At 48.6% G+C, this 16233-nt stretch overlaps 2 protein-coding genes across 3 annotated transcripts in view; one reads left to right on the top strand and one right to left on the bottom strand.

Annotated features, from left to right (window-relative positions):
* Nucleotides 1-19: 19 nt before the first annotated feature.
* Nucleotides 20-14036, bottom strand: TSNAXIP1 (translin associated factor X interacting protein 1). Its single transcript, XM_090259015.1, has 16 exons — nucleotides 13949-14036; nucleotides 10655-10794; nucleotides 5709-5824; nucleotides 5436-5562; nucleotides 4246-4339; nucleotides 3476-3672; nucleotides 2935-3070; nucleotides 2329-2498; nucleotides 2091-2250; nucleotides 1873-2003; nucleotides 1589-1714; nucleotides 1298-1450; nucleotides 1090-1199; nucleotides 762-888; nucleotides 560-666; nucleotides 20-348 (listed from the first exon to the last, which is right to left on the bottom strand). The coding sequence occupies exons 1-16, from the start codon at nucleotides 14034-14036 to the stop codon at nucleotides 108-110; spliced, it is 2223 nt and encodes a 740-aa protein (XP_090115141.1). The 3' UTR covers nucleotides 20-107.
* A 479-nt stretch (nucleotides 14037-14515) lies between these two features.
* RANBP10 (RAN binding protein 10) overlaps nucleotides 14516-16233 on the top strand; it is a 58490-nt gene continuing 56772 nt past the window's right edge. Inside the window, exons 1-2 of one of the 2 annotated variants that reach the window (XM_090260952.1) lie at nucleotides 14516-14807; nucleotides 15584-15695. In XM_090260952.1, coding sequence (XP_090117078.1) covers nucleotides 14576-14807; nucleotides 15584-15695 — 344 coding nt within the window. In that variant the 5' untranslated portion in view covers nucleotides 14516-14575. The remainder of the gene's footprint in view (nucleotides 14808-15583; nucleotides 15696-16233) is intronic. The other variant, XM_090260954.1, reaches the window with a different exon arrangement.

Here is a 16233-nt window from a genome sequence, read left to right as displayed (position 1 = left end):
AGAGCCCAGTCCCCTCCCTTTGACTCGCCAGCACAACCTGGAGAGTAGCATGGGTTCAGACAAACAATTTTATACTGAAATACAGGCGTTAGCTGCCCACAGTGGCTCTAGCCTGTAGGCTCCTGCTCCCGAGGCCCCCTGCGCCTGATGTCGATCACCTGAAGCCGTTCCAGAACAGTCTGCAACTGTATCACAATGTCCTCTTCCTTCTCCCCACTCTCCTCTGGCAGTTCTGTCAGAGGGAGCTGGAAGGCCTGGCTCAAATAGCTGTTCAGGGTCTGCTTGTCCAGGCTGGGATCAATGATCATCAGGGTCTCACGTACCTTGGGTAGGGTCACTTCATCACGGCTACCCCACAAAAAAGAAAGAGAGGCTTTGAGACTTCCCCCAACCCTGCACCCCAGACCCCAATATGCCTTCTGCCAGGCTTGAGCAGTATATAGTGCACAGCAGCAAGCTCAATACACAGGGAGACCAGGGGCTTGAGATGCCACCCCGTGGCCCAGCCTGTGGGACTTACTTACAGCTAAGTGGGCCTAAGGGCCCCAGGGTCACTCACAGTTCCAGGCCCAGCTCCTGCTTTAACTCCTGTAAGTACTTATCCTTTTCGTCCATGTACTGTTCCCACAGCTTTTGAACAAAGGGCATACTTTGGCCCTCCTCATCCTGGGAGAGACCATAAGACAGGGTGATGACACATGGGCTATGGTTTAGCAGAGGCTAAGGCAGGGCTGGGCAATTTCCTGGATCGACCCACTCACCTCCGTAAACAAAGAGAGGTAGTTGAGCAAGTCTGCATTGCTGCTGTTGGAATGCCAGCCCCCTGCCTCCATCAGCTCCTGAATTTTCTCTTCCTTCTTGAAGGGGAAGGTGCTCTTGAGAATAGTGCTGTAGGGAGATGCAGAGCCTGGCTGAGGTCTGCCCACACATCTGCCTGCACCCTTTTTCCAGCTGTACTATTGCTCAGAAAGGTAGCCAGCATTGAGGCTGTGGCCCTTCCCACCAGATTCCCCTTTTCCCTGCACATCTGGGAGCCTGCCCAGAGGCCATGGCTGGCAGGAGTTTGAGATAGGCTGGGCAACCTCTCACCTTAACTGCTCCATTGTTAGTAGCCCCTCATTCTGACTGTCAACATTTGTCATCTCCTTCAGCAGTTGTGTTATTGTCTCCTTCTGCTTGATGTATACACTTTCGCTCATCTGCAGGGGGGGAAGCAATGACTGACTTGCTCCTTGGAGTGGTAGAGACAGCTAGCCTATGCTGGGGAAAAAGAGTGGGGGGCCAAACCTAAGCTCACCTTTTCAGTCAAGATTGCATAGAACTGACTCATGATCTCATTGAAGTGGAAGAGCTTAATATTTTCAAAAATGGTGTAAGCCCAGGCCATGGCATCAGCAGGCCCAAATCGACGCTCCAGGAAATTGAAGAAGAAATCTGGGAACTTCTCTTTCTGCAGGATGGGGGAAGATTGCTTCATTAGCCATCCCACAGTTGGGTGGCCCTCTACCCTGCTCCCTAGCACCTCAAGGCAACCCCGTCAGAGGACTCTAGAGGCCACACCTGGCCAGAATGGCTGATGAGATCTGACCTGCTCCTCTGCAAGACGTTCCTTCCAGGCATCGTTGAGGAGGTTTATCACATCCTTCTTTGTTGGCTTCTTGTTCTCCACAATGCCATCAAACCGAAGGAAAGCAGGGATGGATTCCTCATAGCCCTAGAAGGGAGAATGTCAGCTCCTCATTGAGCTCATCTGTGGCCCCACCCTCAAGCAGGGCGAAGCCCCAGAGGGTTCCCCCAAAACCTCATCTCAGCAGCAAGGCCTGGCCGTTCTGACTTGGGCCACAAGCCTCTTGAGCCCAGGAACTAACCTACCAGACCAGGGAAGAAGTCTTTCTCCCGGAGCAGCCCCTCCCCAATCTCCTCCAGGAGCACATCCACAAGCTGGTCACTGTTCTTGCCCTCGGCAAGCATGCGCCAGCGATCTGGGCCCCCGGCCACCACACCTGTAAGTGGAGAGAGGAAGCTGGAGTCTGGACCTCACACTTGGAACAGTCCCTGGGGCCCCAATTACCTTCAGTGGCCATCATTACCTTCGCACTTGGTCCAGTCAGGCCGTGGTGTGGAGCTACGCTGGATCTCCTGCAGCTCAAAATAAAACTGGTCCCGCTCCTTCAGTGTGTTCATGTGCAGCTGCAGCAGTATGTCGTGCTCCTTGCGGACCTCTTCATAGTCGTCTCTCAGGCTGTCCAGCTGTGGGCAAGGTGATTGGTCCTTGCTACCCACCTGCATGACCATGCCCTACCCTGCCTGGCCTGTGCCCAGCAGCACCTGCTCCTGAAGATCCTTGTTGGTCTTCTCCTGCATTTCAAAGTCCCTCCTGGGTACCACGTCTCCAAAGTTGGCCTTCATGTTATTGAGCTCCATCTGCGTGCGTGTCAGGTCTTGCCGGGTCATCTTCAGAGCCAATGTTAACTTCACAGGGTCTTCTCCCCAGACGCCTACCAGGAGGGCCTGCCAGCTCCAATCACCCTGGCTCTGGGGCCTGTAGCCCAGGGCAGGGTTAGTGTCCCTCGGGGTGTATCCCAAGTCCTGCTCTCCTTGCTTGGGAATGCTTGGATCTTTCCCCACAGTGGTACCAGCATGTGACTGAGGACTTAAATAGAGAAGTCCAGGACAAGGGGTACCAGGTCTGTCCTGCCCTTAGGGACAATTTCCGCCTTAGCTACCAGAAATTGTTTCCTACTTAAACAATGAGTCTATGATTCTCAGTCCAGCTCAGAAAAGCCACAGGCCCAGCTGGCAGCTGGAACATTTTCCATCATGAATGGTCGTGAAATGAGCAGATATTAGGAGAGTTGAATAAATGGAGGTGAGTAGTGAGGGCAACTCCTCTCCAACACCTCCTCAAGGGAGAGAAACCCACCTCCAGCTTACCTGGGGACTGGGCTAGGGACATGTCTTCCCGCTGGTACCGTAGCTCATTCAGATCTGCAATGAGGATCTTGCGGGCATCTCGCTCGCTGAGGTAGCGCAGGTACTCCTCAGCCAAGTTCTTCCTCAGTTTAGTCACCTGTTGGGAAGGTGACTGCATGGTCAGGGACTGCCTTCGGACCCCTGTATGTAGCTAGTCACCACGGGATGGGATGTGTGCTGGGGGCCCTGTCAAGGCCTGGGAACAAGAAAGCTAGATGGAGACTGGCCAGTCCTGAGAATTGGCAAAGTGCCACTGTGTCCTGTGGAGGAAGTCTGATAGTGAAGGAGCAGAACTCTGCTGGTGTTTGGGGCCACACTGAGCGAGTGCTGGGTCAAGGCAGGGTGTGGGGGTAGCAGGAGCTCTGGGGAGGTGGTGGCTCAATATGTCATTCCAGGCAGAAGAGTGGAAGGAGCTAGGGGGTCACCTCAGCATCCAAGGCCTGGGGTCGCCCCTGGGATGGCAAGGATTCAGCAAGCTAGTCACCATGCTGCTCCCTTTCACCTCGCTCTGCAATGAGATCTTCTCCTCCTTCTTTTTGTCAATGAATTTTAGCAAATTCATCTTCTCTTTCTTCAGCATAGAGATTTCAGATCTCTCCTCAGCCCTCATGGCCAGGATCCTTTCATTGCAGTCCTCATTCACAGTGACAAGCTTGGCCTTCAGGGGTTCCAGAGCCCGAATCTTCTCCCTCTGGTGAGCTAAGCAGGGAGACGTGCGAGAGACCCTTGGGGCCATAGAGAACAGCCAGGAGACACTGATCCTAAGGTCCCAGTGAGTGGCTATGTCCCTTACAAATTCCAGGAGTCTACTCATGCCTTGTTCAAAGCATGGGCCCTGCTTAAGGCCTTCCTATACTTGCTTTTAAACCAAGGGCACAGTCCAGATGAATACCGGGGTCTCACCTATGCCCTTTCCTCCTACAGCCTTTAGTCTTGCAGTTGCACCCTGGCACCTTCCAAGCCTGGGGCTGGAGGGAACCTCCTTACTTCCCAGAGCCACACCCTCTGTTCTGGGCTCACTCGCAATAGAAAAGATGCTCTAGTTCCTACAGATACTGCCCCACCATGCTTCCCAGGGATAGGAGGTGGTCCAGTGTCCTGGGGTGCCCTACCTGTCTCAGGACAGTGGAAGCAAAATGGCTAAGCAGGGCTTGGCGACCTCAAGGCTCAGTTAGGAGCTTCCCCCTTGCTGCTGCAGAGCCCCAGGAGGTCAGAGTAGGATCCTCTCTGCCTCTTCTAGTCTGGGCCCAGGCAGTTAGGTTATAGTCTTACCCAGCATCACCTCATATGCATTCTTGATGGAGGATAGCAATGGCTTGTACGTTTTGAAGTCCTCTATGAAGAACTCAAAGATCTCTCTGTAAGGCTGGCAAGAAAAGGGAATCTGTCACCTCCTGACCTATACCTGCCACCCTCAGTGGGACCTGAGTTTTTCTTTACTTGGCTTAGAAGTATTGTAGCATGAAGCTGCCAGACAACCCACATTCAAGTAAATGTCCCAGGCACCACCTGGATCTCTCATACTGCCAGGGACCTGAGGGGCAGCTCTGTTTTTCTCAACTGCTCTCCGGAATCTTCTCCTGGTGCTATCTCTGAGGCATGGCAGATGATCTAGGTCAGGACTTACCCTTCTGTACCTGAGTCCCATCTCTGGCTCTCCAGGCAGTCAGCCTCTGTGCACTATGCCTCAGTTGGCCTCCTACCAGCACCCACCCACCCCCATCTTATAGTTCTGTGGGAGCAGGAGATCAAAGAGTCTAGCCTTGCATTCTGACCTCCAAGTATGAGCACAGGCTCCCAAACCAGCCGTGAGTTTGAATCCCAGCCCCACCACTTCATAACCATATGCCTTCTCCAAGCTTCTGCTTCCTTGTTGGAAAAGTGATTTCAGCCTGTGAGCTCTTATATAAGACCCCACCCAGGGCCTGGGACTCAGATGGTGCTCAGCAAATGACTAAGTCAGAAGTGAGGGATTCCCCATCATCACCCCTTTTTTAGTAGGGATTTGGTGATTTCTTCCTTTGTATGAACCAGAATCTAGGTTGCATCTAGATTCCTCTCTATGTGTCTGGGCTAAGTTCCTGGAGCTTGAGGCTGTTGTCACTGGGATGGCAGACACTGTAGGACCCCTGCTTGTGCAGCTGCCAGGATTTAAGCTCCATTTGCTGATATCCAGTGACCCAAGCTGGGTGCTAGGGATCATAGCTGAAGGGACTAGAAACAGCACCCAGTCCACCTGACTCAGGTAAGGAAACTCAAGCCTCAGGAGAGTTTTGGTTCCATGCTGTCAGCCTTTTCTGCTCATTGGCTTTGTCATAGAATATGTTTCTCTTACCAGGAAGGGGAACCCAAAAGAGCTGGGAGAGGCTGGTCTCTCCTGAAGGTCTGAAGTGCTCAGTCCTAGTGAGTAGTTTCCTCCCATCCATTCCCTTCCCTCCCTACAGTAATTCTGTGGCTCTGACCTGCAGCCTCAGCTCCTGGGCAGAATCTGTGCCCAGGTCCAGCAGGAGGAGCTCCTTGCGCAGGTAGTTCTCTAGCTGCTCCAGATACCTCGGCTTGGTAATGCGCAGGGGCTGCTGCTGCCAGCTACTGCAGGGGTGGTGGGCTGAGTTGTGATGGGTTCCTGACCAGGCCCTTGCATCTTTGGCCTGGGGCAGCACACACCCCTGTGCTGCCTCTGGGCCCCATATGGGGTCTGTACCAGCCCATCCACCATCCAGCTGACCCTGGCTTACCCTGCTCTCTTCCAGTAGTCATCTGAACAGGGCTTTCGATTATGCAGAATGGTCTGGTCACTGGTGTATGTGGGCCATGTGGACAGGTGGCTGCCAGTGGATGACTGACGAAAAGACTGCAGGAAGGGACAGGTGGGATTACCATGGTAACACTGCTCCCCTTCCTGCTCCTCCTTTCCATCCTCCTCCCTCCACTTGTGATTTTTTCCCTAACATCTCTTAATATACTTCTTAATTATGACAGTGAGCCATAGAATGAGAGAGGGCTTAGGTTAAATCCCAAGTCTCCCTTATTACTTGTGTGACCACAGGCTTAACTTCTCTGAGCCTCAGTTTTTGTATCTGGAAAATGGGTATAGCTGTAGTTCCCATCACACTGTATTGATGTGAGGACACAATGAGAAAGCATAAAGGGTGGTTTACACAGACTCAGGCACCTCTTAAGAACTCAATGAAGGTGAGCTATTCTCTTTGGTAAGTATGTCAGGGAGTATTGGGTACCTGTGCTATGAAAAGAGATGTGAATACTAATCATAGCCCTTGTCCCTATAATGTGGTCTAGCTAAAGAGATAGAGGAGGGCAGGCCCCAACTTTTAATATATACAAAAAACTAATCATAGGCCACAGATTTTAAAACCAGAAACTATATAAACAGTTGACTTTTGAACAACGTGGGGGTTAAGGACACCAACCCCCATGGAATCAAAAATGCATGTATAACTTTTGACTTCCCCACAACTTAACTGCTAAAAGCCTACTGTTGACTGGAAGCCTTACTGATAACAAACAGTTGATTAACACATTTTATATGTTATATATATTATATACTGTATTTCTTTTTAAATTTTATTTAGTTATTTATTTTTAGAGAGAGGTGAGGGAAGGGAGAGAAACATTAATTTGTTGCCTCTCACTCACTCCCAGCTGGGGACTTGGCCTGCAACCCAGGCATGTGCCCTGACTGGGAATCGAACCAGTAACCCTTTGGTTTACAGGCCAGTGTTCAATCCACTGAGCCACACCAGCCAGGTCTATACTGTATTCTTATAATAAAGTAAGGTAGAAGGGAAAAATGTTAAGAAAATCAAAGGTTTGCCATGGCTGGTATGGCTTAGTTGGTTGGGTGTCACCCCAGAAACCGAAAGTTCATGGGTTAGATTCCTGATTAGGTGTGTATAAGGGGCAACCCATCAATGTATCTCTCACACATCGGTGTTTCTCTCCCTCTCTTTCTCCCTCCCTTCCTCTCTCTCTGAAAATAAATAAAAAAAATATTTTTAAAAAATCCTCTGGATGCTTGAAAAGGAAAAGAACTATAAATAATAAATTAAAAAAATAGGAAACAAAAATAGAAAGACAAACTAGAAAAATGAGAGAAGCTAAACTTAAAAATCAAGCCAGAAAACTTTGTTGTTGTTGTTTTTAAAACTATCAAAATTGATGTGATTCTTAGGGAAGGCCTCCGCAAGCTGGTAGCTCTAAGGTAAAAACGGGAAGAGTGGACCTAGGGGTGGGCGGTGGGTGGGGACGGTGGGAGGGAACAATGCCCTCTGGTGGTTGAGCACAGCCTAGCTGCTGCCACACAGAGGATAGGGAGCGAAAAGAGCTTGGCCCCAGGTCTGCTACGTAGGTGGCTGCTGAGAGGTAACTGGGAGTGGGCGCCCCAAGTCACTGGGTCTTGCAGGGCCGTGGCTGTACTTGGTATCCCCAAAGAGTCCACATTACCCCACTTCACCTCCTTGGAGTCAGAGTCCACATGTTGGGAGTCCCCAACCCCACATCCATGTGTCCCCAAATCCTCAACACAAGAAAAACCACCACACAGCCCACAGTGCTTCGCTGTGAGCTGGAGTTATGTTGGCTCAAATTTTTTGTGTGCGTTTGTTTGTGAGATTTGGATAATGGCTGTAAATCTTATGTCAACAAAAGCTCTGAATTACTTAAGACAGCATTCATTTTTATACAAAAATTTTAAAGAATGGGAATGGAGGAAGGAACTTTCCTGAGGCTGGTAAAGAGCCTTTACTTCTAACCCAGAGCCCACAATTCAATGAAGGAGTATCCCTTTACTCCTGCCTTCACACACCTCCTTGTAGCACTTATGGAGCACATATGCCAGCCACTCAAGTACCTTATCAGGCACTTGGGTCACAGCCCTGAAGGACCTCAGCAGATCTTGTGGGACCATCCCTGCATCTAGCCTAGTGCCTGGCACATGGCAGGCTGGATGAAGAAATGAGGTCTACAGCTCTGGCCACGTAGCTCGGTTAGAGTACAGTCCCGATACACCAAGGTTATGGGTTGATCTCTTGTCAGGGCACATACAAGAAGAAAGCAATGAATGCACAACTAAGTGGAATAACAAATTGACTCTCTCTCTCTCTCTCTCTCTCTCTCTCTCTCTCTCTCTCTCTCTCTCTCTCTCTCTCTCTCTTCCTCTCTCTCTCAAATAAAGTTTTTTAAAAAGAAGAATCCCTGGCTGGGGTGGCTTAGTGGATTGAGTGCCAGCCTGAGAACTGAAAGATTGTGGTTCAATTCCCAGTCAGGGAACATACCTGGCTCACAGGCCAGGTCCCTGGTTGGGGGCATTTGAGAGGCAACCAATCAATGTTTCTCTCACACATCAATGTTTCTCTCCCTCTCTTTCTCTCTCCCTTCCCCTCTCTAAAAATAAATAAAATCTTTTTTTTAAAAAAAGAAGGAATGAGGTCCACTCCAGAATGCTGAGTTGCAGGTGAAGGATATCCATGTGCACGGGCTGGGTCTCTCTCTCTGTGCCCATTCTCACCCCAAAGCCTGGTGGTCCTGGGCTCTGTGAGCTGTGGTCCCCTGATGGGAAAAGCCGTTTGATGGGGGCATGTTTCAGGTGGGTGGTGTTTTTGGATTGCAGAGAGAGAAGCAGATAAGATCTGGGGGATGGAGACTTCCAGCCAAGATGGAGGCCTAGACAGGCACTCTGCATCTCCCTCCACAAATAAGAAGGACTACAACTATCTCAAAACTAGAGACAACCAGAAGTTCTAGAAAATCAAGCTGCATGGAAGTCCAACAAACAAAGATATAAAGAAGAAATACTCATCCAGACAGGTAAGAGGCGGAGCTGGGGTGGAAAGGATGTGATGTGGTTGTGGTTGTGGCAGCAGCAGCAGGTCTGTGGAAAGTGCAGTCTCACATTTTAAAAACTAGGGAGGGACACCTGGGGAGCGCTCCCAGCACCAGACCAGACTGCACAGTTCACGGTCCCAGCTCCAGGGAAAATGGAGCCTCATTGCTTCTGACTGTGCAAACCAGTAGGGGTTGGGGTGAAGGAAGAAACTGCCAGTCTCTCAGCAGAGTCTGCTTGTATAAAGGGCCCCCACGGTCCTAGAACATCTGCAGATCCACTCACTCTGGGAACGATGGCCAGGGCAACAAGCTAGAGAAGAACCAGTTCCATACAGAAGTGGGAGAAGTGCCTGGAAAAGGGGCGAGTGCTGAGCAAGTGACATTGTTCCTTCTCAGACCCCTCCCCCACATACAGTGCCACAACGTGGTCGCCCTGTACTGATGAATACTTCAAGGCTCTGCCCCTTAAATGTAACAGGTGTGACAGCTCTACCTAAGACACACAGGCAAAAATGCAGGAGCCTGTCAAGATGAGGAGACAGAGAAGAATGGCACAAAAGAGGGAACAGATCAAGGTTCCAGGGGGAGAACTAAGCGATGAGGAGACAGCCAACCTAACAGATACAGAGTTCAAAACACTGGTGATAGAGATGCTCACAGACTTGACAGATATGCCTAAGTATGGCAAACATATAAGGGAGGAAGTGAAGATTATGCTAAATGAAATGAAGGAGAATCCACACAAAACCAATGGTGAAGGGAAGGAAACCGGGGTTCAAATCCATGATTTGGAAGATAAGGAAGATAAAAACAGTCAACCAGTACAGAATGAGGAAACAAGAATTTTAAAAAAATGAAGAGAGGCATAGGAATCTCTGGGACAACTTTAAACACCCAACATCCTAATGATAGGGGTGCCAGAAGGCAAAGAGGAAGAGCAAGAAATTGAAAGCTTATGTGAAAAAATAATGAAGGAAAACTTCCATATTTTGGCAAAGGAAATAGACATATAAGTCCAGGAAGCACAGAGAGTCCCAAACAAGCTAAACCCAAAGAGGACCACACCAAGACATATCATAATTAAAATGCCAAAGGTTCAAGATAAAGAGAGAATCTTAAGAACAGCAAGAGAAAGGCAGAGTTACCTACAAAGGGGTGCCAATAAGACTATCAGCTGATTTCTGAAAAGAAACTTTGCAGACAAGAAGGGACTGACAAGAAGTATTCAAGGTGATGAAAAGGAAGGACCTACTACCAAGATCACTCTATCCAGCAAAGCTATTATTTAGAATGGAAGGGCAGATGAAGTGCTTCTCAGACAAGGTAAAGCTAAAGGAGTTCATCATCACCAAGCCATTATTACATGAAATGTCAAAGGGACTTACTTAAGAAACAGAAGTCATTTTAATGTTCATAATTTTAATCAACAAACTCACAACTATCAACAACTGAATCTAAAAAAAAAAAAAAAAAATCCAACTAAGCAAACCAGAATAGGAATAGAATCATAGGTATGGGGATCATTTGGAGGGTTATCAGCTGGGAGGGGGAAGGGGCAGAAATGAGGAAATGGTGCAGGGATTAAGAAGCATAATTGGTTGGTACAAATAGATAGGGGGAAGTTAAGAATAATACAGGAAAGGGTGAAGCCGAAGAATTTATATGCATGACCCATGAACATGAACTAAGGGGGGTGGGATTCCTGAAGGGAAGGGGGTACTGGGCAGAGGGGAGAAAAGGAAAAAATTGGGACTACTGTAACAACGTAATTGATAAAATATACTTTAAAAAAAGATCTGGGGGCTGACATTTGGGGTTCCAATAGGACATTGCCACCAACCAGTGTCTTCCGTTTCTGAGAAAACTTGTGTTTCTGAGTATTATTGGTTTCTGTTGGGAAGGAGTCATCTATCGTCACTCCTGAAGGCCGCAGGTATGTTCTGCACAGAGAAGGGGAAGAAAATGGTGGATGACAGAGCCCTGAGTGGGGAGAGCACTTCCACCCTTCCCAGATCTACAACACATGACCGCCTCCGATATCAGAGCCAGGCTCTGGGTCTTCCCAGTGCTGCTTCCAGATTCCCAGTGATGCTACCAACAAGCTTCTGGCCCTGAGCCCAAACCATTTTCCTACATTCCTGGAAACCTCATCACCAGAGTCTCACCACCTCCCGCTGCAGTATTATACCCTCACCATGAACCCAGAGAACCCTGCGGGTCTATACTTCTATTCAGTGTTCAACTGTGGCTGAGATGACAGTTTCATGTACTTGACTTATAAACTCTGGGAGTGTGTTAAAAAAGGCAGGTGCCATAGGCCAAGAAGCACAGGGTCTGGGGGTCTAAAAGCTAGGGTGGGAATCTCAATCCTACACTTATTGGCTGATAGGGCCTGGTGGCTGACATCTGTGGTTCCAACAGAACCACCTTGGGCAAGTCATTTCACCTCTCTAACCCTAGTTTCCTCAAAAGGAAATGGAGACCATTCTTGCTATTCCTGTCTCACAAAGTTGCTATGAAGTTTAAATCAGAGCAAAAGAGATATGCAAAAATAGGCTGTAAACTGTAAGGAGCTGCACAGATGTTAATTATGACAGCAGGATGGAGAAAAGTGGATCCTCAGAAGGTCTTAAACCCTAGGCCTCTTGGGAGAGCCATCCTTGCTCAAGCTAGGAAGGCATTTGGGGGTCAACAGGGAGAGCTGCATGTGAACAGCAGATCTAGGTGAATCAAAAGGAAGAAGTAGTTCCAGCAATCCATGGCGTGTGTGTTGGGGGGGGGGGTGATTTATACTGCCAGATAGACTTGTGTTTTCATTCCTTTGTGACAATGGACGTGGGATTTAACCTCTGAAACTCAGTGTCTTTGTCCATAAAAGTGAGATGAGAACTATTCAAACTCCAGGGAAGTTGAAAGCAGTACTATAAACCCAGGTGGGAAACCCTGCCCTGCAGGCTTTCTCAGGCCTACTCCATGGAGCATTGCCATCCCAAACTCCAGATTTCTATTGTTTCTAAACCAAACAAGTGTGAACAAACCATGTTTAACAAGCAGCTGGTGTGGAAAAGGAAGGGTTTCTGCCAAGATGGTCATGGATTTGAGGCAGGATACAGCATATCAACCCTTCTGCTCACTGGGTTAAATCAATACCTTCCTGTCAAGACTAATCAATTTTCCAAACTGTTTTTTCTTACTCCCGTTGGAGCTACCACATAAAGCAAGGTAAGCAAGAAAATTTTGGGGAAATCTCAAAATCCTGAGAAGTTGCCAAGTGGAAAAGCTCAGTATGTAACATGTTAGTTTTGAATGTCAAAGGAGACAACAATGAAAAACAGACTTGTAAATAATAGTAATTTAAAAAACACCGGGTAGAGACTATACTTATCCAAAAAGCTTAGATGCTCCTTTAGTATTTTATTTTATTTTTATTTTTTATTGATTTGTTGAGGTGACATTGGTTAATAAAATTATATAGGTTTCAGAGGCACAATTATATAATACATCATTGTATTATGTGTTCATTACCCAAGCTCCTTTAATATTATATTAAATATGTCACACCAATTCTCAGGGGGAACAGGAAACAGACATCTATATTTCTACTTTAAAGGTGGAGAAAATGGAGTTATTTAAATAATGGTAGACATTATTTAATTATGTCCTGGTATTGAGTGAACTCAAGCACTGAATTCCATCCACCAAGCCACTGTGCCCAGGATGAGGATGAAAGGAGGAAGCCAATGGGGAAGAGAAACCTGCCCCAGGGAAATGCACAATTTGAAGGTCCCTTTTAGAGGGTCCTGCTGACATATCTATAGAGCTAAATTATGGCCTGTATCCTTCATTATCCTGACTCTGCTCTAAGAGCACCTGGAGGAGGACATCTACACCGTGCCTCTTAGGCAAACACTGAACCTGGCTCAATATACATCATTAAATATTGGTGAATGAAGAACACGGACAGGAAGGAATGATATTTTGTACTGCCACCAAATTCAGCCTCAGTGATTACATTATGCTTTCTTCTTAAAACAGGGAACTCTCTTTCTGAGTCTGTTTTGTGTCCTTTTCAAACATGGCTGCAGTTTCCTAAATCATTCATGGCTGGGTAACAACACTCAAGCCTACTGTGTGGTTCTTGTAGATTCATCTTAGCTCTGGATCAAATAATTAAACTGACATTTAATTTCCTGACTTTTATAGGCTTTCTCTGTCAAGGCAGCAGACCTTGAAGGAGTTTAGGTGAGAGCAGGTTTTTTCTTTGGGAATGAGTAGAAAGGGTAAACTACAATCATTCAACACTTAAGGGATGCCTGTTATATGCAAAAGCTATGATGAGAACATCAGATATTCTGCCTAAATGTTCCCAACGATGTTTGTGATGTGGGCTGCTTCGTCTCCATGTTTGCGATGTAGAAGTGGAGGCCTGGAACTTTAAGGGCCTTCTCTGAGGTCCCAAAGCTGGAAGAGTATTTAGCCAAATTTTTTGTTTTAATCTGTATACATTGTGGCTTTCTTGGCTAACAGCTTGTTATATTTTTACTGTTATATTTTTACAGAGGTTCCACCTCTGAATGCAGGCAGGAGCTACCCTGAGGCTGTGGAATGCACCTGGTCTGCTTGGAGTCAGCCAGCAATTTGACAGGTATCTTTGGTATAAGCAATGGGTGAATAAGCAGTTTATCCAAGAACTTGGGTTCAGACTCACATGGCTGGATTCATATCCTAGCTCCACCACTTACAAACATATGTAAAACACATGATCTCTCCAAGTTTCTATTTCTTTATTGTAAAATGGTGATATATAGAGTTGTTGTGAGGATTAATTGAGGAATATAAGGCACTTGTAACATAACATACACTCAATACAAACAAGCTGGCTGTTACTAATGATGAAGTGCTCCTGTCCTTTTGCCTGTCCTCACTGGGTTGACAATTCATCCAAGATCCTAACTTTCTGCACCACGGATCCTGTGGGGCTGGAGATCCAGACCAATGGACAGAGGCAAGGCAGGAAGTGCAGAAGTCCGGATCAGGTACCATTCCTTTTTCTGTATTTAAGCCCTTATCTCCGCCCTCAGTCCGGCCAGCGCCTACCTCGACGTGGTCGCGAAGCTGCTGCTCCATGGCTTACGGGAGGCCATGACCCTTCCACAGTCGGACAGTCGGGCAGCTAGGACCCGCGGCTTGTGAAGTTGAGGTAGTGTACAGTCGGTCGCCATGGCGACCAGGCCCCAGCAGTCCAGCGGCGAGGGCTGGGTCAGGGTTGTGTCACGCCCTCGCGTCCTGTGTCCCTGTCTGTGAGGAAGGCAAAGTAGCAAAAGTGGACTCGGATCCGGGAGTGGGGTACCTTCATACTCAATCACTACAGCGGATTTGACCTGAGCTACCAGAACCGAAGCAAGGGGATAAACAGAGGCAATGGAGTGAGCTAAACTGAGGGGCCAGAGCCGTGTTGCTAGCAGGAATTGTAGTTTTCAGTGGTCCAAAGTCTCGGGTGAACAGGCTTATGGCTGAGCAGGTTTGTACTAGGTCTCCCACAGTTCTTTACCAGCCCGACTTGGTCCGCCTCTCTAGAGCTCTGTATTGTGGGATATAGAGTTCAAAACGTGGCGAGGTGTGGCAGTGTCCAAAGAGAGGTGCCAAACTCGGACTCGGTTTCCCTGCGGCCCCGGTAGACTTGCGGATCATTGGCTGAGTGGGGCTGATCTGGTCTTGCTCGTCCCTGCCCCCAAGTGACACAATAGCAGCTCCCTCCAAGATGGCGGCGACAGCGGACCCGGGAGCTGGGAGCCCACAGGCTGGAGACTCCTCCAGCGGGGCCGCTGGGGGCGGGCTGCCATCCCCAGGGGAGCAGGAGCTGAGCCGGCGCCTGCAGCGCCTGTACCCCGCGGTCAACCAGCACGAGACGCCGCTGCCGCGCTCCTGGAGCCCCAAGGACAAGTATAACTACATCGGCCTCTCCCAGGGCAACCTCCGCGTCCACTACAAAGGTATTGGCCTGTTTTGCCGCGGGATGGGGAAAGGCCAGAGCCTTTGTGGGGAGGCTGTGCTGCCCAGCCGCTACCCTATTCCACCCCTTCTCTGGCTCTGTGTTCCGAGTTAGGCCTTAGCCTCTGTGGCTGTCCAGGATGATCGGACTGACCAGGCCGAGTGCCTCGTCTGCTCTGCCCAGGGACACCTGATGTCAAGAAAACTGCAACAGGTGTCCAGATCCAGTGCTGGGTTGGACCTTCAACCGGAGGGCCTTTCTGCTTGTCCTGGGATAGCTTCAACTCCAGATGGCCCCTTCTTCACCACTACTTGGTCTCAGAAAAAGGGTGGTTACATCTCCAATAGCCAGAGGCCTATGGGCTTGCTCACCTGCCAGACTCGCAGACTGCTCCTGGGGTTCTTTGCTAAAGTGGTTTTTGGGGTCTGTGTCTCCCAGAGCTGCCTCTTCCTTCCCTGGTCTCCAAGATGGGCTGCCTGTATTCTAGAGAGACTAGACTGTAGCAGTGGGAAATCTCTCTCATGCATCCACGTTACCTGTACCCTCCTTTGGTTTGTATGGGACTAAGAGTCTCAGGCAGGACTGCCATTCTCAGGAGGAGGTGAGCCAAAGATGGGAGGTTTATGTGTTTGCTCAGTTGTTATCTAATTATTCCTTAGACTATGTAAGGGCTTCCTCTGGCCATGGAGTGATAAAGTTGCTGTGGAGCAGAGAAGAATGAGGTCCCCATTTGCATTTCCTTGTGTTGACATTTATTCCTTTACCCTCTCCAATTAGGTCATGGCAAAAATCACAAAGATGCAGCCTCGGTGCGTGCCACCCACCCCATACCTGCTGCCTGTGGCATTTATTACTTTGAGGTGAAGATTGTCAGCAAAGGAAGAGATGGGTAAGCCCCTCCTTACCACCTGCTTTCCCCCAACACCAAGCTACTCCCTGCGGTCAGAGTTTGAGGCCTCCTGGCTGACACTTGTGAATGTTGTGAGCTGCTGAGCCACATGGGTCTGGGCTGCAGAGGGTTGAACCTCTGTTACCTGATTGTGGGTATAGTCTGTTCTAAGCATCAGCCCTTCATGGCAAGTAAGTGCATTGTGGACAGAGGAGGGGACTTCTCTTTAGTGATATTGTAATGAGATATGTCACAGGTCAGGGAAACAAGTAACAAGTTTACATTAACAATTCAGCATCCAGAATAGGGTTCCCCCCACTGAAGTGTGGTGTTTGTGACTTCCATCCTTTCACACTCTTGCTGTATTCAAGGTCCCTTTTTTATGGCGTTTAGTCATGAAGGGGCCCCAGTAGCCTTCAAAGGGATAGCAGAGTCGCCACAGTATTCATCAAGGCTATGGCAGCTACTGCCTGTCATCTCAAGGTAAACAGCATGCACAGGGTCAGAATCAGGTGACTTTATGCTGCTCATAAACTTG

This window comes from Furipterus horrens, unplaced genomic scaffold (genome assembly GCF_987537825.1).
Source record: "Furipterus horrens unplaced genomic scaffold, mFurHor1.1.pri manual_scaffold_13, whole genome shotgun sequence".
In the NCBI taxonomy this organism is placed as follows: Eukaryota; Metazoa; Chordata; class Mammalia; order Chiroptera; family Furipteridae; genus Furipterus; species Furipterus horrens.
Note: the sequence above shows the minus strand (reverse complement) of the source record. Positions and strands in the feature narration are given on the sequence as shown.

What these genes read in the sequence shown, in the direction of transcription:
- TSNAXIP1 (XM_090259015.1), bottom strand. Translation starts at nt 14,036, where the DNA reads ATGGCGACCGACTGTACACTACCTCAACTTCACAAGCCGCGGGTCCTA. An exon ending in GACTACTGGAAGAGAGCAGG is followed by an intron (nt 5,563 to 5,708) that starts GTAAGCCAGGGT and finishes CCACCCCTGCAG; the next exon opens with TAGCTGGCAGCAGCAGCCCC. An exon ending in TGACTGGACCAAGTGCGAAG is followed by an intron (nt 2,004 to 2,090) that starts GTAATGATGGCC and finishes CTCCACTTACAG; the next exon opens with GTGTGGTGGCCGGGGGCCCA.